The 22,594-nt window shown below is 47.2% G+C and overlaps 1 protein-coding gene across 2 annotated transcripts in view; it reads right to left on the bottom strand.

Annotated features, from left to right (window-relative positions):
- Window positions 1-22,594, bottom strand: part of HOMER3 (homer scaffold protein 3) — a 1,163,927-nt gene that overhangs the window by 154,990 nt on the left and 986,343 nt on the right. For both annotated transcript variants that reach the window (XM_069649165.1, XM_069649166.1), the window contains exon 6: window positions 17,904-18,060. In XM_069649165.1, coding sequence (XP_069505266.1) covers window positions 17,904-18,060 — 157 coding nt within the window. The remainder of the gene's footprint in view (window positions 1-17,903; window positions 18,061-22,594) is intronic.

Raw genomic sequence — 22,594 nt, 5'->3', positions numbered from 1 at the left:
GAGTGAATAGAAGAGAGGAGAGGACATAAGCCAGAGGAGAGGACATAAGCCAGAGGTTGTGCACAGGGATACAAGACGTGACGTTCTTATGTCATGCTACTGCTTCCATATTGATTGTGCCACATTAAGCACGCATGAAATGGGAACGTCGCCCATTGAGCCTGTTGCTCACCGTCATCTGCAAAAACAGCTTCTTCACCTTCCCTCCTCCCTCTGCAGACAGCACCAATTTTCACTGCCTTGCTCTTACTCCCAGATAGACACATTGGCCACTATGAGCAGCAATAATTGGGGGTGATCGTTGGTTAGATTTTTTTGGGTCATCTTGGGGACTTCCCTCATTTCCCATAGCACTAGGGATTCTGAGAATAGGGAGATCTTTAGGTTTCCAAAATTGCACTCCCTAGTTTGTAGAAACGCAGGTTGTATCTTTCCTTTCTTTTATTATTATCAGGGTGTTTATTTATTGAGTGCAGACTTAGCTTCGGGGAGCAACGGAGCGCTTTACAATCGCAATTGTAATCAGAAGGTCAGAGAGCACAGAACAAAGGGAGCGGGCATCTAACAGGGGAGGGAGGGTAATAGTCAGCAATGGGTCTACAAGCAACCAGGGCAGGAGACAGTGGGGATAAGATCACCCAGTCTCAGGTAAGGTGGAGAGTGGACGGTTTATGGACCTAGGTGTTAGGGAGGAGCCATTCCTTGAAGAGGAGGGTCTCGAGCTCCTTCCGAAACTGCAGAAGCGAGGTGGCGAGTAGGATGTTGATGGGAAGAAGGTTCCAGAGTATTGGGACCTAGACAGAGAAGGTCTGTCTTCTGTTTTTTTCCTTCCTACACTGGCGAAGTTCAAGTGCGCACACGTTTTTAAAAATGCAGGGGACAGTCTTATGCCTTGTCCCAGGTGGCAAAGCCCAGCGCTTTAGACAATTGAGCAATGAATGGAGTTTGTCTGGCTTCGGGCTGGGACCAAACTCCCTGGTCACTTAACTTACAATCTGCTATAATGTATGTACAACATTTTCTATAGCAGACTTTACAGGCGACACTGTGTAGATACCACCTCTCCCCCGACTCAGAGTCAGTGTGTCCTGATCCTCCAGCAGCTGGCAGCCGCATCAAGGTAAAGGGCTCAGAGTCTGAGTGCTTGACAAAAATGGCCCTGTGTGTAAAGAAGCGAATGCCAATAGAGAAAAAATGAATTGATGTACGCATGATGGGTGCTACTGGGTGCTCCTGTGTTGCTCTGTGTCGTCTTGCTTCCAAGATGAGCACATTGCCACCAAGCTATACTACCCGTGTCCCCTCGGACGAGCTCTAGTAAAAGAATCACATGCCAGGAGATGACGGACTTCTACCTGGTTGGCTTGGATGATATCTTAACCATCCAAAGCTGTAACACTGTAATTGGAGTGCTAAAAGGCTTTCATATTATTTCACTAATCCTATGCTTAAAGACTTTGCCAGAACACAGGTATGTGAGCAGGCAACAAGGGAACTATTGGTGGGGCTTACCCAGAGTCCCCCCGTGTTTTGCATAATAGCTAATATACATATTAAAGCTATGTCAAGAAAAGCGATTTATTGACTCGAAGCAAATAAAGCTTCAGAAAACCTCCATGTCCAATAATTGTGAAATGACGCAGTCCTTCGACATAAAATTGCAAGTACGCCCATAAGGGAAAGCACAAACTAAGAGAACGCTGCATACTGCACCATTTCTCCAATCCTTTGCTAGTGGAGAGGAGCAGACGTCCACCTCCCTCCCCTCCCCCTTGCCGCCGCACTCTTCGTCGTTTGAGAAAAAGTATAATAAAGTAATCATTTCTACATGAACATGCAGGACAATCTGGGTTAAATCCCGAGTAAGACTGATCACGTGCCACAGTGCAATTACTCTCTCTGCAACATTCTCTGCAGGGTCTGTGGGTCTGTGCTCTGATCATGCCCGGCCTTGACTTGCGAACACACAATGCCGGCACTTTACAGGGACAAAGAACGCACGGCACAAAGGAAGCGGTGCAATGGGGTTTCCGTACTTCAATGGATGGGCCAATGGTTTACGATTCTACGGGCAACATACCAGTTTAGCATCCCCTGCTCCTTAAAGTAGGGCAGAAAATGTATGTTTAGGACTAAAACTGGGTACGCTGATGCCCCCACAGCTGGCAGCCTTGAATTGCCTTTCTGTGACACCGATTCAGGATCCAAGCCCTTCCTCGGGAGAGTGGGCACACGTGCCGCCTCTTCCCACCGGAGACCTGGGCCCATTCACCCTGGGCTGCTTTCCAGAGTTTCTTAACTGGGGCAGAAGCAGTGGGGGCAGAGGGAGATGGCCTAGAATGTGCAGCTTAGGGGAGGTGTGGGGTGGTGTGCCACCTGTCCAGGATACCGCTCTACTGCAATAATGAGAGCACAGGGGTGCGCGCAGGGCCGGCATTTCTAAATCCCGCCGCCCAGAGCCTCGCGATTTGGGTCAGCCTTTTCAGAAGTGCATTAAACAAATCTAGAAACTGGTACATGAATACGAGCCACTGAAACCCTGCCAGTCTGCACTACCTCTCACAGAGCGGCTCTACACTGCCACTCCTGTGCGTCAATATGACACTCAGCCAATCAGGACTCATCTTTTATTTTGAATATGGCCTGACCTTGAATAATTCAGTAAAGAGTAGGACAGCACATTTCAGTTCATAAACCGCACGCGCCCAGCATGTAGTAGTCATCACTGGAAGGTAAGCTTCAGTTCGCTGCCGCAGCACAAGGGATTCTGGGTAGGCAGCCGTTAAATGAAAAACGTGCATTTTTGCTCCATGCACGTTTTGGTTGTTGTTCAAATGCCACATCCTTCAGTGAATAAGAGACCTGTGTCTCAAGCACTGGGGTCAGGCTCCTGCAGCGGTCACTGTCTGCTCCCACTCTCTCTCTGCCCGAGTGTTCACTCTACTGAGCAGCTAAATAAATGGCGAGCATCCAGCAATATCCCGGGTGCTTTGAGTTGAGTGAAAAATTTGGGGGAGGGGAGGTTGGGAGGCGCCTGAGCAAGGCCCTACTTTAAGGCTGGCAAGTAGTTACTTGCAAGCCGAAAATGATGCTTTGCTAGTTTGAAAACGAAATCTTGCAAGTGCTGACCTCCACAAGCTGCCAGGGTTGGATGCGTATGTGCAGTGCCGTACTTCTGGGCAATGCTGCAGGGATGCCCAAAGCGAGGCAGGGTAACTGCTGGTACCATCCGGCAAGCATGGGAGAGGGGCAGCTGCCTTCCCCCCAAGCCTGATCCCCCTCTCCCCCACAACACAGAGACACACAGTCTCTCCTCACTACAAAGCACAGGAAGGGTGAGGTGTGAAAAACACTTCACCCTTCCACAAAGCAACAGGGTGCTAATCACCCAGAGGAAACCAACAGCAGGCAGGAAGGAGTCAGGGGGAAAGACAGTTGGCTACAGCCGGCCTGAGAGCTGGGTCAGCCCCCCAGCTACACATCAAAGACCCAGGGTCACCCCTGGGTCTTATGTAAGATCTGCACAGCTCTCAGAAAAATACAAACTGTTTGTGGACCCTGAACGGGGTCCCAAACAGTCAGGAGGTTCACTGTTCACTCAGCGTCCTCCACTCTCTTCTTTTCCACAAAGCCCTCCCACCCTAGAAAAGAAGGGAGAAGAACAAGGAAGAGAAATACAGGACACTGGACGGTGACCACAACAAGTCATGGGACAAGAAGGCGGCACGGGCCAGAGGGGGTAACCTCAGGACCTGGTGCCCAAAAGTATGATATTATTAGGAAAATAAAAGATACAAATGAATAGGTCCAAGGATGCTAGGCTCAGAACAACACCTCCACATGTATTATCAAACTTTGCATTGCTAAGGAAGGAATCACTCTTCAATAGTATGTTGTAGAGATAAATCTCATTTTTTTTTATATTAGAGTTGTGTGCAAAAAGACATAAATCCAACATTTAGAGAAATTAAGACATCAAAATGGTTTGCTAAAACAGAACAATCAGACAAAAAAACAGAAAGATATTTACAACACACAGTGCCAAAAAAACATTTTTTGGGACAATCTCCAAATTGTGTGTGTGCAACAAACCCGACTCCTATTAGGATTTGCCAAGAAATTCACATATTACAGTGTACATATTCAAGTCAACATTTGTGGAAAACACATAGAACAATGGTGGGTACACAAAATTATTTTTCTTGTGTAAACAGCATTAATGTGCTGTAGTTTTGGGGGGAGTAGTGTCTCTACACCAGGTGTTTCAGCCCTATTTTTTGATTCTGATATTATTAGGATATGCAATTATTGTTTCCACATGTGGTCTAACCTTTCTTTGGGGAGGGAAAGGGTTCCAGCAGCCCACAACCACCGTTACGAAAAGCACTAAGGTAAATTGCGTGCACATTGATCCAGCAGTCACTGCCACCCAGTGCTGTTCCTGAGGTCTGCAGAGTGTGGGGTTGAGGGGCCTTTTCTCCTCCTCTGCATCTACCCACTACCAACTCTACCACCATCGTTCCCGCTTCTGCACTAGCTCAACACTTAGGCTTCAGATCTATAAAAATGGCTCCTTTTGCATGGAACGCTGGTATTCTAACACGTTGAACGTTTATCCTTCGGATAAACTCCTAAACCAGCGACTAAATGGAAGACGTGGCAAAGGTGGCCTTAGGGCGATGGTGGAGTCTAACTGCATCAATAAAAAACAGGTTTCCATGCAGGAGTTTTCAAGACGATGACTGCATCGGTGTAGTTCGTTTTCTGTTAGTCGAAACCTAGAGATGTTTAGTCTGGCATGAGAAGGTTTACTCTCTTGCGCACCTACGGCATACGTGGACTGTGCTGTCAATCATCAAATTGACAAAGCATGAAGCCTATCTGATTGGTCCACCATATTTTTGCATCGTTCACTGAAGGCAGTGAGAACATTGTGCAGTGCAAAGATGGCCTCCAGGGAAGGATACCAAGGGCAGCAGCAGCAGCAATTAGTGATCCGTTTTCTCCTTTTGGGTTTGGAACTGGGTCAGGGTGCAGAACAGGTAATGGTGCCCGTAGGAGCAGTCTCGGGGGCGAGGAGGTGTGGTGGCAGCGTATCCATAGGTTCTTCGAAGTGAGGGCTTCTAGATGGCTCCTTCAAGTCCTACCGGTAAGCTCGGATGACCTCAGCAAAAGCAGCCTTACAATTGTGTCTTGTTGGGCTGCTGCATCAATGAACTGCTGCCAATTCCCCCAGCAACGGCAAGAAAACAGCAGGCATATGGCTGCACCCATGCCGAGGCACCCAACCTATTTGTGCTTGTCCTCCAGTGTGCACAGGTGGTGGGCTGGCACGATAGGCTAGGCTGCTTCTTTAGGAGTGGGACCAAGACCGATTTGCTAACGCTTGGTCCCCGTCTGTAACGGCATAGTAGATCAGAAAAAGAATGGAAAGGCGCCTAATGTAATTCCCAGTGATTATGGTTAATTCAAAGCTTTCTAACCATCACATATTGGTGTATGCAACAAAGGCCTCAGCACACGTAAGAGTGTGCAGACAAACAAGGAACATGCTGCACAATTCTGCGAGCACGTGCGAGTTAAATGTTCCAACGCCGGCAATATGGCTCAGCATGCCTGTTACTGGGGCATTTCTTAAATGAACAGTGCGTATTTATTGAATGTCTAGCGCGCTTTCGCCAAAGCGCTGGACAATTTAAAAACAAAGCAGTACAATCAGTGCAGAGTAGTACAATCCAGATAATGAAGGGATACAGAGAAAGGGTAATCAATTATTAGCGAGAAAAGATAGATGAGATCTGAGGCGGTTTTAAACATCCCGTAGAGTGGAGAGAGGAGCGGATGGGGAGGGGAAGAGAGTTCCAGGGCTTAGGGGCGAGTAGTGCAAAGGAACGGAAACGAGAGGAAGCACAATGAGGTTTGGGGACAGAGAAAAGAAACTGATTCTGAGATCGGATTGTGTGACTAGGGAACAGAGTGAGGTCAGTGAAGAAAGATAAGAGGGGCGAGACCATGGATGCACTCAAAGACAATAGAGAGAAAATGATAGAGATTCAAAAGACGTGGAGATCAGAGAAGGAGAAATAGAAGAACGACGGGGAGAGAAAAGAGAAGACAAATAGATGAATTATAGGAAGAGCAAAGAGGAGCCAGAGGTGAGGCTGGGAGACGGAGTGAAAGGGCAGAGCAATAGTCCATCCGCGAGAAAACAGGGGCCGTGATAAGAAGCTTAGTCGCATGAAGAGAAAGGTGTAATAACGAGACCTCCACAGGTAAGTTATTAAGTCTTTATTCTCAAACCCGAACGCCGTACATCATCTCTTCCCTCCTCCTTTCACTCTCCCTCCACCAACCGTCCCCCCCGAACCTTAACCCCTCAACATTCTATTGTAGAACCTTAGATAAGAGCTCGCGGAAGCACGAGCAACTACTACACATCTCCCCCTGTAAACCTCCATAATGAACATTCATTAATTATGAACATAGGTAAGGCAAGGTTGGACAGGAAGAATCCTTAATATGCAATAAGAGGCATATTTATCTATATGGAACATTGATAATGATTACAGTCCAAGCATTAATCATCTGCAAATTCTAAAACAAAATCCTTGTATTTGGCTGGAATATTCTTTATACGGTTTGGGCGATTATTCACTTGGTTGGAGGATTTCGCAAGGGCAGAGTTTTCACACTGTCCCCTTCCGTGTGGAACTATGCTTGCATTATCTGATGCAAGCACTGACAACTCCTCTGCAACCCTTACATCCACACCAGTCAAACCAAAAGCACCTTTATCAGAATCACACTCAGAATGTACATCCATCCCTTTAGCATAATGAGCTCCTTCTAATGGCACAACATCATCACTTTCCGAGGCAGACGCCTGCCTCCTACCATACCCCACCCGAGCATCCTCCCCAACCAGCACAGCCATATCCTTATCCCTCTCTAGGGGAACCACATCCTCAGAGGCATAAACTGGATCAACACCTATTGTATCACCACCTCCCTCACAACACAGCTCCTTAGTACCCGCCAGCTTTCCCTTAACAAGGACCACCCTCCTCAAACTCCATCTGGTACCATCTTGCAATTTAACGTATCCATGACCTACTTTGGTCACAATTTTTGGTTCCATAAATTTGGACAAACCCTTTGCTACAAATCTTGGATTTTTCACCACTACAAGATCACCAATTTGTACACGCAGGGGTTTCTTTTTTTTAAGCTGAGATTCCCAAAAACTGGATTGTTTAACACGCACCTTGTCAAGAACCTCCTGCATGTTGATGCGACTTTGTACACCACCCCCAAGAGCGGCCACCCTTAGTTTAGATCCTGGTTTTCTCCCTCTCATTAACTCAAAAGGAGACACTCCAGTAAAGGAAGAAGGGGTAACCCTATAGGCTTTTAGAGCTTCAGTCACCACACTGCACCACGGCAAACCATTTGCGATGGCCAACTGAACTGCCCCCTTCACAAACCTGTTCATCCGTTCAACTAATCCATTGGCCTCTGGATTGTACAAAGCCACTTTATGGTGACGAATTCCTAGTTTTGAGAAGAACTCTTGCATGGTGACTGATACAAATTGGGGACCATTATCTGAGACTATTCCAGCCGGAACCCCTTCCCTGTCAAACACTGCTGACAAGAAGTCAATCACCTTCTCAGTGGTGACCGAGGACAAGGCCGTGGCCTCCACCCACCTAGAGGTATAGTCCACTAACACCACAAAATATCTGAAACCTCCACCCAAGGTGTCCATGGGACCCATAATATCTACTGCCACTTTTGACCACACCTCTTGCGGCACTTCCACAGGCTGTACGGGTTGGGGCGACGTTGTCTTACTTTTATCACTGACTGAACAAGCCATGCAATCCTTAACTACCTTCTCAACCTCCTCATCCATCTTGGGCCACCAATACCCTTCTCTCAGCCTTCTTTTCGTCATAGATCTCCCGAGATGCCCTTCATGAGCCAACTCCACCAACTTGGCCTTAAGAGATTCAGGTGGTATTAACCTGGTACCCCTGGCAATGCCCCACGGACCTTCAGACAACTCTGTCCATACTTGTCCGAACGACTTGTCCAATTCATCCTTGCCTGCACCTGTAGTAAGAGCAGTCTTGATTTTGTTCAACACAGGGTCCATCGCACATTCTCTACCCCATTCCTGCTCATTTACTGCCGGAAACACTTTGGCCACCAACACATATTCATCACTCATCACAGCCTGTTTTGAGTTTTCCGCACTTACATCATGCCGGGGAAACCGAGATAGCCCATCTGCAACCATATTTTTACTGCCAGGTAAGTACTCCACCTTAAAATTATACTCATTCATGTCTGCCATCCAGCGCATCACTCTAGACGATGCCTGGAACAAACCCTTAGATGTCAAAACATGCACTAGGGGTTTATGATCGGTGCGTAATGTGTATTCTACTCCCCACAAGAATGTTCTAAAATGTTTGGATGCCCAGACAGCTGCCAAGGCCTCCCTCTCTATGACAGCATATCTACGTTCTGCTTCACTAAGAACCCTAGATGCAAAAGCAATGGGGCGATACGATCCATCAAAACACTGTTCAAGAACTGCCCCTACACCATACTCACTAGCATCCACTGTCAAAACCGTCTTCCTAGATGGAGAAAAGGAAGCTAACGATGGAGCCTGGTCCACTTGAGCCTTCAAGCCTTCAAATTCTAGCTGGCATGCCCCTGACCACTCAAAACGTACGCCCTTTTTGAGCAACGCTCTCATGGCCACAGTTTTGTCGGAGTACGTGGGAATAAACCTACTATAATATTCGGCCAATCCCAAAAACGACCGTAATTGGTCCTTACTGGTGGGTGGAGATACTTCACATAACGCCTTCACCAACTCAGCCTTGGGATGTATCCCCTTGGCATCCAGCGTGTGTCCTAAATAAGTCACACTCTCCACCCCTATCTTACACTTACTTAATTTGACCGTCAAACCACTCTTCTCCAAAATGCCCAAAACTCGTAGAATCCTTTCATTGTGTTCCTCACGTGACCTGCCCCACACCAAGATATCGTCCTGGAAATATTCCACACCATCCACCCCGCAAAACAACTTTTGCATCACCCGCTGGAAAACAGCGGAGGCGGATGCCAAACCAAATGGCATACGCCGGAAACGGAAAGCTCCAAATGGCGTAATGAACGATGTAAGAGGTCGTGATTCAATGTGCAAATCCACCTGGTGATAGGCAGATGACAAATCTAAGGTGGAGAAACAAGATGCCCCTCCCACAAGTGAAAGCATTTCCTGTATATTCGGTAAGGGATGCCTGTCTATCCAGATACTTGAATTCAAATCTCTTAGGTCAACACACATCCTCATACCACCATCGGATTTACGTGCCAATACAACAGGGGCTAACCACTCTGATGACTCTACCTCCTCTATTACACCAGCTTCCATCAGCTTTTTAAGTTCTGTCTGAAGACTTTCACGTGCCATGATTGGTACACGCCTAACTCTGTGCACAACGGGAACAGCATTCCTCTTGAGCACGATCTTGTGTGAGAAACCCCGCAACTTGCCCAGGACGGAGGAGAAAACTGATGGAAATTTCTTTTGGAGATTATCGGCTGACACCACACTTCCTTCACGCAAACTACCTTCTCTTTCCTTGCTTACGCACAAAACCGGGACAGCTTTGCCAGGTCGAATCTCCATCTCTAGAGCAGCCTGCTCCTCCCACCCAATAACCGGATCGCCCTTACAAGCTACGTACAGTTTTCCTCTGGCTTTTCTGCCATGAAATTCAATTTCAACCCACTCATATCCCAATACTTTAATTGGAACACGGCCATACGCACAAGGATTAATATCAGACGGGTTAAGACTAGACACCTCCTTATGGAACTTAGATTTATACATCTCAGGAGATATCATAGTGTATGGAGAACCCGTGTCAACCAACACACTGAGTGGAACTCCATTCACATTAAGAGTAGCCCACGCACTTCTTCCCGACGGTCCCACACTCAACAGTGCACCTTCTTTTGGAAGCACATCCGCCCTAACAGAAGGACTAACATATCCTACAACAGTTACATTATTATCATCTTCTTCGGGGTCCACCATCCGCACCACTTCCTTCTGTGGTATAGTCTTACACATGCGGGCAAAATGTCCTCTTCCCTTGCACTTTCTGCACACAACGGCAGAAGCAGGACATTCCCTAGCACCCGCAATATGACCCCTCCAACCGCATTTCTTGCAGAATTCTCTGCTATTCGGCGTGACTCTTTGATCCTTGTCCCTGGCTCGACTTTCTTCATTTTTGCGTGGCTGAACCATGTGTACAATGTCCGCCTTTTCCGTCACTTCTTTGACACTCTTCCTTGACTCCTCCAGGGCACGGGCTATTTCAATTACTTTCTCCAACGGAGGATCCTTCTCTGTCCACAACCTCTCCCTAACCTTCGAGTCACTAGTTCTCATCATGATCTGGTCACGAATGTATTCTTCTGCCATGCCCGTGAACTTACAAGTAGAAATGAGGGTGCGCAGTGCCGTCACATACGAATCAATGTTCTCGCCAGAACCTTGTGCCCTTGAAAAGAAATGATACCTCTCAAGCACAATGTTTGCTCTTTTGCCAAAACGTGTCTCAAGTTTTTTTAGAGCAGTCTCAAATGCCAAAATCACTGCCTGCCCCCCTTCACCATCTCCTTCTCCTGAAGACAAAGCCAACACATCCTGGCCCGGAAGGTGTCTGAACACCCTTAAACCCTCCGTACCAAGGCAATTGAGTAGGGTCGCTTCCTTGTCATCATCAGACATTCTGGAACCCCCTGACGCTCTCAGATATACTTTGAAAGTGTCCACCCAAAGCTCCCATGCAATGGGGGGCTCCCCCGGATTGGGGAGGAAGGCCGGAGGAGGACGTGCATTGCTGCGCTGCATAGTCACTGGATCCGACATAGCCACTGACTGAGGTCTATGCTATGAAACACCTGAACTCTCTGCGCTCTTCCGTGAATAACAATGTTTAAGTACCTTGTTCAACACGGCAGACTAGCAAGATGAATATTCCACCTTTACATATGCACAATACTGTTAAAGGCAGGCTCCAGTCACTTCCCTCCTCTATATTTTGTAGAAAATAGAAAGCACAGTATCTCAATGTCAGCACACAAGTAGTTAACTTTCCTCTCCTTGCAGTTCGAGTAATATAGACACACCCACCCTTGAACAGGAAGCCTTCGTTAACTTCCTATGTGGTGGGCGGAGCCGAACAACAGGGCATCCGTGTTTAATTTGCGTCTTCACAGCTACGAAGAACGCCGGACTGTGCCCCCTCCCAGGGTCCTCCTCTCACCTGTGCCGCTCCCCAGTATTATTGTGCACCGCACGGCACAGTCGCACCCCGCCGCAAGCCGCACTCGACCTCTTCCGGGAGCACGGCTCGGCAGGATTTAAGCTTGAGACAGCGGCCGCTCAGCCGTGAGCACGGCTGCACTCCTTGCCGTGTGCCGCGCTCGACCTCCTCCGGGAGCGCGGCCCGGCAGGATCCTCTGCTTGTGGCAGCGGCCGCTCAGCCGTAGCACGGCTGCACTCCTTGCCGTGTGCCGCGCTCGACCTCCTCCGGGAGCGCGGCTCGGCCGGCCGCTGAAGGCAAAGTAGCGCTGGCCCAGCTGACACTTTTCACGCCGGGGCCCGCGCTCGACCACGTCCGGGAGCGCAGCCCAGAAATCAGCTGAGGTACCGGATAATGTGTACGGCTGGCAAGGCGCGTGGGTCGGGTTTGAAGATCCTCGTCGCCAGTGTAATAACGAGACCTCCACAGGTAAGTTATTAAGTCTTTATTCTCAAACCCGAACGCCGTACATCATCTCTTCCCTCCTCCTTTCACTCTCCCTCCACCAACCGTCCCCCCCGAACCTTAACCCCTCAACATTCTATTGTAGAACCTTAGATAAGAGCTCGCGGAAGCACGAGCAACTACTACAAAAGGTAGGGGCGTACACGACGCACGCTGAAGAGTGCAAAGTGGCAGCAGCGGGCAGTGGTAGAACTATGGAGGGCGAAAGAAAGAGTAGGGCAAAGACGACACCCAGGTCACCAGCAGAGAAAGGAAGAAGTGAAGGGTTCAGGTCTGTATTCCCCTAGGCCAGTCTTTAATCAAGATCCCACATTGTGTGTTCTTTGACAAATCATTGTTTGTGGACTTCCCAACTTGAGCAAAAGTGTGATACAGGCAAGTCATGTTCTCTCAATAGCTCTGTGACCCTATCCCCCAAAAGTGGCGGATCCTTTGCAACTGCCCATACGTAGGGAACTATGAACTATGAACAATCTCAACACGACAAGGGACACACTGCACCGTAGTGTGGGAGGAGAAGGCCCAGCCCACTCCCCTCCCAAATGTGATCTGGTGGATAGGCTGTCCACTTCCACCCCTGTGTGCGCTTGGCCAAACCACGAAATGGTTTTATAAAGGGCCAACTATTGCACCTGCTTGCAAACCAGTGCAGGGCTAGTAAACAAAGTGACACGGAGGCTGTTAAGTTCAATTTCACTGCCCCTCCTCACGAAACACATTTCACACTTGTCAGAAGTGCACTGCCTATTTTGATGCATGGAGCCCTGCAAAATAGTACACAGAACATAAGTTCATGCTCAGTGAGTAAATACTCTTCAATTTGTAAAAGGCAGGCGTTTTTGCACCCTACATCAAAGCGAGCATTGTTAAAAAAAAATCTGTGTTGGATTGTCATCAATCAAAAATAATAACATTGAAATAAAAAAAGAAATGAAGTCACAGTGGGTTAATGCAGGTTCCAGTTGCCAGTAGATCGCTTATGGTGTTATAAAGACTGCTGGGGAGATAAGCGTGTTCCCCATAGATCACATTATCCCATGGCAGTAAGAATGCAGACGGAATTACTGACTGTACCACCTGCAGAGAGAGTGTGTAACACGTATGCACAGATCTCTCTCCTGCAGAGCAAAACAAGAGCTGTAGTCCCCACTCACATCTTCTCAAAACTGAACATGTATTCTCCAAAGTCGTAACATGCAAGAAAACACATTGGGCCCCGTCTACTTCTAGCGGAAGGTCTGGTTTAGGAAAATCACCACTGTGCTGTGATCAGCGAGGCGTTCATGCGACACAAAAGCCCCTTTTTGCGTTTCATCCAGAAGCAGAAGCATCTCGCGGGAGGTCGGGAAATGAGAGGGTCATTTCGGGTGGTGGGGGGCCCTAGAAGTGTCCCGGCTCAAGACACAGTTTTTAATGCTTCTGGGTCCCTGTCCCAGAAGTCCGAGGCCCACGTAAAGCGCTGGTTACCCTATGACCAATTTTGGCCAAAACGTGGAATGCACCTGTGCGCTGTCTCACATCTTGGCCACTACAAAGGTCTGTTTATAGCAGTTGGATTAGTGTTTGGTCTAAAGGCATCTGATGGTGGGACCGCTGCTCTGCAGACCCTTCACTGGCTCCCATTAGCGCAAATGCACAGTTTCATGGCGGCATTGGGCCTTTTTCAGAAAGAGTTGCATTTGAGCAAATAATGCCCTTGGCATCTCGGATTTGCTCCCATGTCTTTACACCTTATTCAGAAAGGGTACAACTGGAGCTCGATGGAGCCGCTTTGAGATAGAGGCCAATGGGATGCCAGGGCATCTCCTGGTTTTCGTCAGTGCCCATCGTTGTGAATAGAGTCCCTGTGCATGGCCCATAGCGCTTACTATATATGAATTGCAAAGAGGAGAAACTACCTATTAATTAAATGAGGAGCACGTGGCTAACATACAAACAAAAATGACTCTCAGGTGAACAATTTTATTCATATAAAAATAGCAATTCTTTCAATTATACAAACATTCCAAGAGCTTCATTTTATGAAAACACCTTAAATAATACAATCCATTAGAAAACCAGAATACAATTTCTGTGGACAATTGCAAACATAGATCACCAACCAAACACAACATGCTGCACAAAATAAACAACGTTTAAGACCATGCACCACAACATAAATTGTAGTTTGAAGGAAACAAACACAAGACTTTACACAGTAATATTGTTTAATTCCGGATTTGCGTAACATAGAGTGGTGAAGCTTAAGGAATGTTTGTATATTTGAAGGAATTACCATTTTAAATAACTAGAATTTCTGATCCGAGGATAATTGTGTGTTGTTTGTGGAGAGCCCGTACTAGTCAGGGGCCACAAGTAGTTGCAAACCGCCCCGGAAATTGAAATCCGCTCCAGGAGGACACCGGGCTGTAGCGGGCACCCCTGCAGCACAGGGCCACAGTTTCTCCTGCGCCCTATTTTTGAGTGGTGGGATTCTCCGGGGCCTTTTCCCCCACTTTGCAAAGTGTTAAATGTTAAAGATATTTGTACCGTGCACCGTCACCAAAGGTGTTGGTCCCCAGACGCTCTGGCGTATCTGTAAACGAGAAGGTGGGATGGGTTAGTAGGGTGATGAGGGAGTAGGATAGTGAGAGGAGTGGTATACACCGGGTATTGAGCTTTTGGTGCGGGTATCGGGCGATGTCAGTCCTCGTGTGCTATTGGTGCGGTTTATGTGTTGTAGCGGTGTGTTGAAGTACATGCGGAATGCGGTGCGTGGGGTGGTTGTGTTAGTTTGAGTGAGATAAGTATGTAGAAACTTTAGAGCTTTTTTTGGTTAGTGGGTTAAATGTATGCAGCTAATCACAGTATGGCTGAATGCCTGGGTTTCGGGAATCCTGCCTGGTGCGGAAACGGCTAGACTTGAGAGACCCGCATAGTGGGGGAGAGGCCCACGCCCAACAGAGCACAGTAACTTACTTCGCTGGATTTCAGAAACAATTGAATAATTCAGTGCAGTCCTAAAAACACAGTTAGAATCGAGGAACCCGCAAGGGGAGAGAGAGAGAGGCCCACACCTGACAGAGATTCGGTTTATGCGGGACACGTTCCCTGTTGTGTTCTAATGAGCTATGTCTACTGTAGTATTACCTTGATTTTGGGCCACATCGCTGCTCAGAGTCCAAGCCTTGCGTTGAGTCGGCCCAAAGGCTCGGGGGAAAAAGCTGAGGATCTAGATCAGAAAAAAGATGCATTTCCATCAAGCGTTTCCTGGCATTTGAATCAGAAATTGGAATGCACCCTTGTGTCTGGCTGAGAAAGTGATCCAGTAGCCTGAAGCCATCTGCTCTCCCCCTGAAGCACCCCCTCCCCTCAGTGCATCCCTACGCGACTGGCCCGTGATGCACGTGAGCACGCCCGTAACCTGCCAGCGATGCCCAGCTGCTTCCATCTTAGTCTATGGAGAGGTAAAAGCACACCCTATGCTAGTCTACACAGGACCCACAATGTCTATACCTGAAAAGCAACGTGTAGACCTTTGGAAAAAAAAGCAAAGCAACACAGAAGTAACAGAAAGGAGAAAAAAAACAAAAAGGGAAGCACAATAGTGTTTCCTAATCGTTGGATGGAATCAGTTCCATTTAATACACACTTCCTTTTAAACCAGTAAAATAGCTCAGCCAGTTAAGCGCTCCCCATGGACTTCTTTGCACAATGGGAGGCGACAGGTCTCAATACCCGCAGGTTCACCCATTCATCCTTCCAATGTTGTATTAACTTGGGTAATAAGGAAAGCAATTATTAGAACTCTTAGAAAGAGGCGGGATCCGGCATTGTCTGCTATGTATAAGTCTTATTACTCTGCACCCCTTTGCCAATGTTTGATGCACACTCACTTGCACAGACTGGCTACGTGCATTTTTAACCTAAACTTCTCTTTCTGCAACCCTTGCAGAAGCGTCATACACATTCCAATATGGGATTTACTTTGTTCCTTTAGGAAGCTCCCTGGAACTCGCTCTGTGGGAACAGTGGAGTCCGCTCCATGCCAACCCACGTGGAAGCCTATAGGATAGCCTGCTCGTTTCCAGCCATAACCAATAGGAGTCAGTTTATGGGCCAGCACGTCCAGCATTCCCACTGGGACACAAACCGAACTCTCTGCTCTGTGCTGTCAAGATGCCCCCTTTTAACGCTGACCTACTTCTACAAGATTGCAGATGCTACCGGGTGGCTGACCGGAGAATAAAACACAAGCTATGCACCAAAGGATGCGCTTGCATGCACCGGGATGTCGAGCAGACACTGGCTCACCATTATCTCCCTGGCTCGCCTCCGTTCCATTCTGGGATCTAAGTAATGTATTGGGACCGGTCTGCCAACATACTAGAAGCACTCAACCTGGTGAAGCATTAGCAAGCAGGAGGGCCAAGGCCTAGCCTAGAGCTCATCATTACAGATTACAGCCAGCAGGCAATACTACAGATAGATCACACACAGAAAATAGACTACTTTTGTTACTGTGATTTATCCAAAACTTCTTTCGAGGACTGATGGCTACCAGCATTAGAAACAATCTTTGTTTGGGCCCCCCTCGTTGTTGGTTCATGGGAGTGCTCCCCAGGAGCGAGACTGGCCGATTCGGTAATCTGAAAATGTCACATCTTGACCATGCCTGAAAGACCTTGGAGACTCCGCGCCCGACTATCCCATGGCAACATTTTAGAGAAAGCGGCGTGTTGTGACATCTCCAGATTCTGGATTTGCATCCATTGCTGGAAAAAACGCCCACAAAATGCGCAAAACTCAATGAAAACCGGAAAGCGTATTTTGGTTAAAAGGAACAGGAGGGGAAAAACAGGGGCGGCAAAAGGGATGGGTTTATGTCATGTGATTATGATTGATACTAGGCCCAGCCACTGGAGCTCTGAAGGATCTGCAAGAGAGTGAGTGGGGTTTGGTAGTCAGAGCGAATGGTCAGCGAGGTGGGAGTAAAGAGAAAGTACAAGGGGAAAAGTGGGGAAGCCCTCCATCTCTTCCCCCAAAGCAAAGACAAGGAGCAACTCTGGAAACAAACAGCTGCTAGATGGGAACAAAAGATGTAGATCCCAGAATTCCCTTTTGACTGCCTGCTAAAGCGCAATCCAATTGGATGTCAACATTTTAGGGATGCAGTTGTACTCGCAGCTAAACCTGAACACCAAATAGAGAAGTGAACCAACAAAATGTGGCCACTTCTCTGTCAGGCCATTAAAATAAATCTTAATAAATTCTGCAATTAGTAGATCCTCCGCAGGCTGCAGAACTATTGGGGAGAAGCAGAGTTACCGTTGGCTCTATCAGAGTTGCGGCCACAGAGCCAGTACCAATTATGAACCAGCAATTCTTGGTGACTGCCTAGGGTGCCTCCAGCAGAAGAGGACCACATGGCACAGTTTGGACGCATATTAAAGCCATGTTGGTCCAATATGTGGGTGGATGGAGACGGATTAAAAAGGCACTTCACCTGGAGCTGTATGTATCGCTGCTCTGGTCATGCTTGCATAGGTGCATCTCCAAGTCCGCTCCTCACCTTTCTCAGAAATTCTCCAAGGCTCACTCTTCTAGGCCCACTAGAACACCCTATTCCCACTGTCTCGTTCAGCCCATATACGAACGCATAAAAGCGGGAGGGCCGAGTTTCCCGTTCATAGAAGGTAAGCAATGGAATTCCCTTCCACCAGCATTGAGGGCCGAAGAATCCTACTGGGCCTTCCGAAGAGCCCTCAAAACTTGGCTGTTTTCCTAACTGGGGAGCCTACGCAAGGTTCATCCAGGTCAATACCGTCTGCATGCAACTGCTTATTGTCTGCATGTAACTGGTCTCTGTAACAGCGCCTCAATGCCTTTGGGTTTTATGCGCTTTATAAATGAAAACATAAATAAATTAAATAAATATTGTACACAGCAATCTGACCTGCAACCTACCACTGCAGCGCCTCGGGGTTTAATCGTCTCCCAGCAATTACTAGATAGAATAGGTGGATAAAATGTGCTTCAAGCAGGTCTCCTTACCCGCTGGCGCAGCCTCTCGGTCTCCTCTTGGTAGGCCGCAAGCTGCTTCTTCCATTGTTCCACATTGGCGTTGGCCTCATGCAGGGCGGCCACCAGCTTATTGTTGCTGTCCTGGAGACTGAAGAATTCTGCTTCCCACTGTACCTCACACACCGACCTGCACAGAAGACAAGAAGTTCATTTTTAAAGTGAATCAAACCTCGGCATACCCTCTACCCATCCTTAACATTAACCGATCTGGAGGCTTCATCAGGTTCTTGTGAACAGCCATGATGCGCGGGTCTGTACTGTGTACCGAACTTGTAGGAGGCACTAGATAAGTATGAGTAGGGCTCCTAGCACAAAGAAGGCTTAGGCACATTTATGACTGATGCGAAGGGTAGGTTCTACGACCCGGTCATCTGTTACACGTATAGATCCACATTTTCTAAACAACATTGTACATCACAGGACACGGAATAGGGAACAGCCACAGAGCAACAAACACTTTCAAATGCATGACGCTTTCTCTATAGTTAAATTCACCCTCTCCCACCATTTGTTGGAGTCTAGTTTGCAATAATGTACTAATTTGTCATGTTAAAGCAGGCAATTAAAGCAGGCGTTATGAGCCCCAAATAGCTTTCAGTTTTGTTCAGAATGGATTTCATTTCAGTGTTGGGATGCATGTCCAACTCCCCTGCCCTCAAAAAGATTTAGGCTGAGGAAAATATATTAAGATTACGAAGAAGCAAAGAAGCCCAACCCAGATATTAGGTTAAAAATGCCTTTGAGCCCGATAGATAAACCCTCCATTGTCTAATGTTGCAGGGCCGGGCAATCAGAAATGCAAATAGCCAAGGGCAGGAAGGGATGCGCCTGTCCCTGAAGGACAATCTCCTGGGAGCCAGGGCAGAGGCTTTGAGATGCTAAAATAGCCCAACCTAGATTTAGGGCACTAGCTCCCCCTAAGATAATGGTCACTCTATCTGAACTGCCAGATGCCCACAAGCAGAACACCTAAATCCCTCACCATTTGACTGATTTGTGGGGTGCTGAAGAGGCCCAGGTGAAGGCCCGGGGAGGGGGCAGTTGCCAAGGGGGAGCACGCAGCAGAATGTCTTTTGATTTGTACTATGAGGTGCACAGGGCGATACCAACAAATCTAGGTCTGTGCTGGGGAGGTATGGTGGGCTCCTGCGTGTCTGGGATCCGAAGAAGCGCCCTTCATTTCAGAGGGCCAATTTGACCTCGAAAGTATCTACTGAGCTCATCTCCAATTACCATGGTGCACATCACGTGAGATGTTTGTGGAAGGGAAATGCTCTCAAACGGTCCGCCAATCATGTTCATAGACATCAAGGTGGCAAGGTCAAAGACAACGTGGAAGGGGAATGACCCAGTGTAACTTATACCAATCCTTCCACATCCCATAGGGAGCAGGTGGTATGTACATAGGGATTTACCAATGGGTGTGGGGAATGAGTACCATATACTGTACACGTCATGGATGTTGACATTGCCTGTTAGAACGTGGTGCTCTGCTTTGAACTAACCAATGCGCTCCGTGGCAGTCAGGTTTAAATCCTCCAACTGACACATTATTTTTTTTGTATGAGAAATAAAACATTGTTATCCTTGCAAGAGGTGTACCAAGCCTTTTTACTTAGAGGATTGTTTTTATTTGTCTGGATGTTGGTGGTCTGCCCTACAGAATTTGGTGACCCCAACGTGATCCCAGACACTCTGCAGAGGCAGAGCATACCTGGCTGCACATTCGGAGAGGGGCGTGCCCACCTGCAGTGACCAGTCTCTTGTGCACAACCTGAAGTGTTTTACAGGAGCTGTGGTGCCAGAATTCCTGTCTGTTCTTTGGAGCGGGGCGCAGTTCCCGGATTGGGAAGGCCACTGGTAGGACCCCATGACAGAAGAATTCAGAAGAGCATGTAGATGTAAGTGCAACCTGTGCAAGAGAAAATGTGGGGAGGGGTATAGGGGCCACGAGTGGCTGGTAGAAAGTGTGAAAGGAGGTGGTGATGCGGAGATTGAGGTGTGGGTGTGTTGTAAAAAGACCATATTTTCGTTTTTATATCTATTTTTATTATTATATGGATTAAGAGGATGATGGAGTAAGGGCATCCTTTCTGATTGAGGGAAGAAGACAGCACTGTATCTTTAAGGAGAAAAAGGAAGAAGAGTAGAGGCTCTGTATATTGTGTGGGCCTGGGATCTCCCCGCCCGATGTAAAGGGGGTGTGGGAACAGAACGCAGTATTGTTCAGTATTTAATGATGATTTTGTTATTGTATTGGTGCGTACAGAGGAGGAGTCCAGGATTGTTATCGAGATTTTTGCAGAATTGTGTGAGGTATGGGTGTGAGTGAGTGGGGTGTAAACAGGAGATGGTGTAGGGGTGTGGGACTGAAGTGAAAACGAGTGGCAGGATGGGACAAGGGGAGTTTGTGAAGGCATTGGTACGGGAAATGGTTGGGCAACAGGAAGACCGGTGCCGCTGGATCAATCTCAGATAACCAGAAGTTATTCGTTTTGCTTAGTTTTTTAAAATTTATTTTGTAATAGGTTTTGACCGGGTCGGCTAAAGTGGAGCCGGCTTCCCCGTTAGACTATATGTGTGCAGCCTTCCCACTGTATAAGGAAAAGATTTCAAAATATCAGAGTAGGTGATCAAGACAAAGGGGGGATGTTTAAACCTTGAATGGAGGGAAGGGGACATATTGTTTAGGATTGATAGTACCGTCATTAGGGGTTTGCATATTGAGAAAGATATACAAAAATATTTGAATTACGTTTAATCAGAGTCAGTTCCCCAGTAAGACGGCTGCCGTTCCATGTCACGTGCTCTTTTAGTATGTGCATGATAGATTCAGCGACACATGGCACACTAGGGGATATGGGATCAGTGTTCACCCACCTTATCCCGTAGACCGATGTGATATACTCATGTCGACACCGTTGGTGGGTTCTACACCACAAGCCATTGAACTTAAGTTACACACAAGCTCTGGTATGCAATTGTCCCATAGAAAGATGGCCGCTGCCTGGTAACACGCAAGCTTTAGGCATGTGTGAGGTTGACATGGTGAGCTAGCATATAACAAACAGGAGTGGGTCATCGGGCCGAATTTTCGGTCCTTTGCCTCACGTCCCGCAACAATGCTGCCCAAATCTAAGTACCCTCGCAATTATGCTGTGAAGTGCAATACGAAATGGCTACAGATGTGATCATTACCGACTTGATCCCATAGTCGGCAAGAGTTGCATTGTTACCATTTCTTTAGTGAATGACAACCCGCCAGGTGTCTGGGGATGGATGTCGCCTGTTAATCCCCAGCATCACAGAGGGCTGACTTGCACGCCGCTACTGTGTACATGATTCCATTAACACACTCTTCGACCGTCTGATGCAGTACTAGTGAGGAGTTGGTGGTACAACTATACAGTAATTCTCATGTTGGACTTGTACAGCTGCCATTGTGTCCACGTTCCTATTAACATACACTATGACCGTTGGGTGCAGTCCTAGTGATGAGTTGGGGAAATAATACAGTTGGTTGTGCTTGACAGGCGGTAACGTGGCCTTACCTACTTACATTTCAGAGGGTCTTATGACCAGTTGGAAACAGCACCGAACGTCTTAGATTGTTTAGATGGCCTTCCACCTGCAACAGTAGGGTGAGTGTCATTGCACTATATACCCACTTGAACTCACACTTATTATGTGTTATATGTATAATACAGCTAACACAGTATATGCTCTATTTTACAGGCTATATCCTCTATCTCAACCATTGAGGTCATTGTTAGGATATACCTATTCTATATAAGTTATTGAAAAACGGTCACACAGTGTTATTCTTTAGATAGTAACAATCAATTTGTGATTATAGGCCTACAGATGAAAGCACGCGTGTAATTATCAATCTTTTGTGAATAACTCAACTTTACATGCCCTGAAGATGGATCGTATGGGACCAAAACACATCGGAAACAAATAGTCTATAAAGTTGACTGTGTAAAACACTATAACCATGCAAAAATGTGTTTTGTTTGATTACTATAAGTAATGAATTTCCCTTTGTTTTGGATTTTTGAAATATGTTAGATACAGTAAAGTTAATTTGTTTTTGGTATGCGGCTATGTGAAGTAGTATCATACGTTAATGAAATCACTCTTGAAAATGGTATCAATTGTTATTTAATAATTACTAACCGCTATTTAATCTATGAAAAAATACAGAGACTATATGTCCTGAGGGAGTACATGTGGGTGACCTGTTGGCAACGACAGGCTGTTTATTTTGATAGTTATATTTCGGAGTCTTCATGGGCCTGAGACTTGTCGCGTGTGCACCTGAAGCATCCAGTGGAAGCTATTGCAATTTTACATTAAATCAAGAAGGCCACACAATTTACATTAGTAAGACCACACAGTAGTGCCCCTACCCATTATCTTTTCATATTGAGAAAGAAGACATGGGAGGAGGAAGACAGCGAACAAGTAGTTTGAATTATGGAATAATGCAGTTGTAAAACGAGATGGGAGGGGAGGAGGAATGGGACATGGTGGATGAGGTAGAAGTGGGGTAGGCTCCACCCGTGATATCACCACGAGGGGAACGTTTGTGGGGGCCCAGGTTGAGAAACCAGTATGGACGTATGGCAATGGTAAAAAGCAAACAGAGAAGAAAGTGA

This window comes from Ambystoma mexicanum, chromosome 1p (genome assembly GCF_040938575.1).
Source record: "Ambystoma mexicanum isolate Mex_15411 chromosome 1p, UKY_AmexF1_1, whole genome shotgun sequence".
NCBI lineage: Eukaryota > Metazoa > Chordata > Amphibia > Caudata > Ambystomatidae > Ambystoma > Ambystoma mexicanum.
Note: the sequence above shows the minus strand (reverse complement) of the source record. Positions and strands in the feature narration are given on the sequence as shown.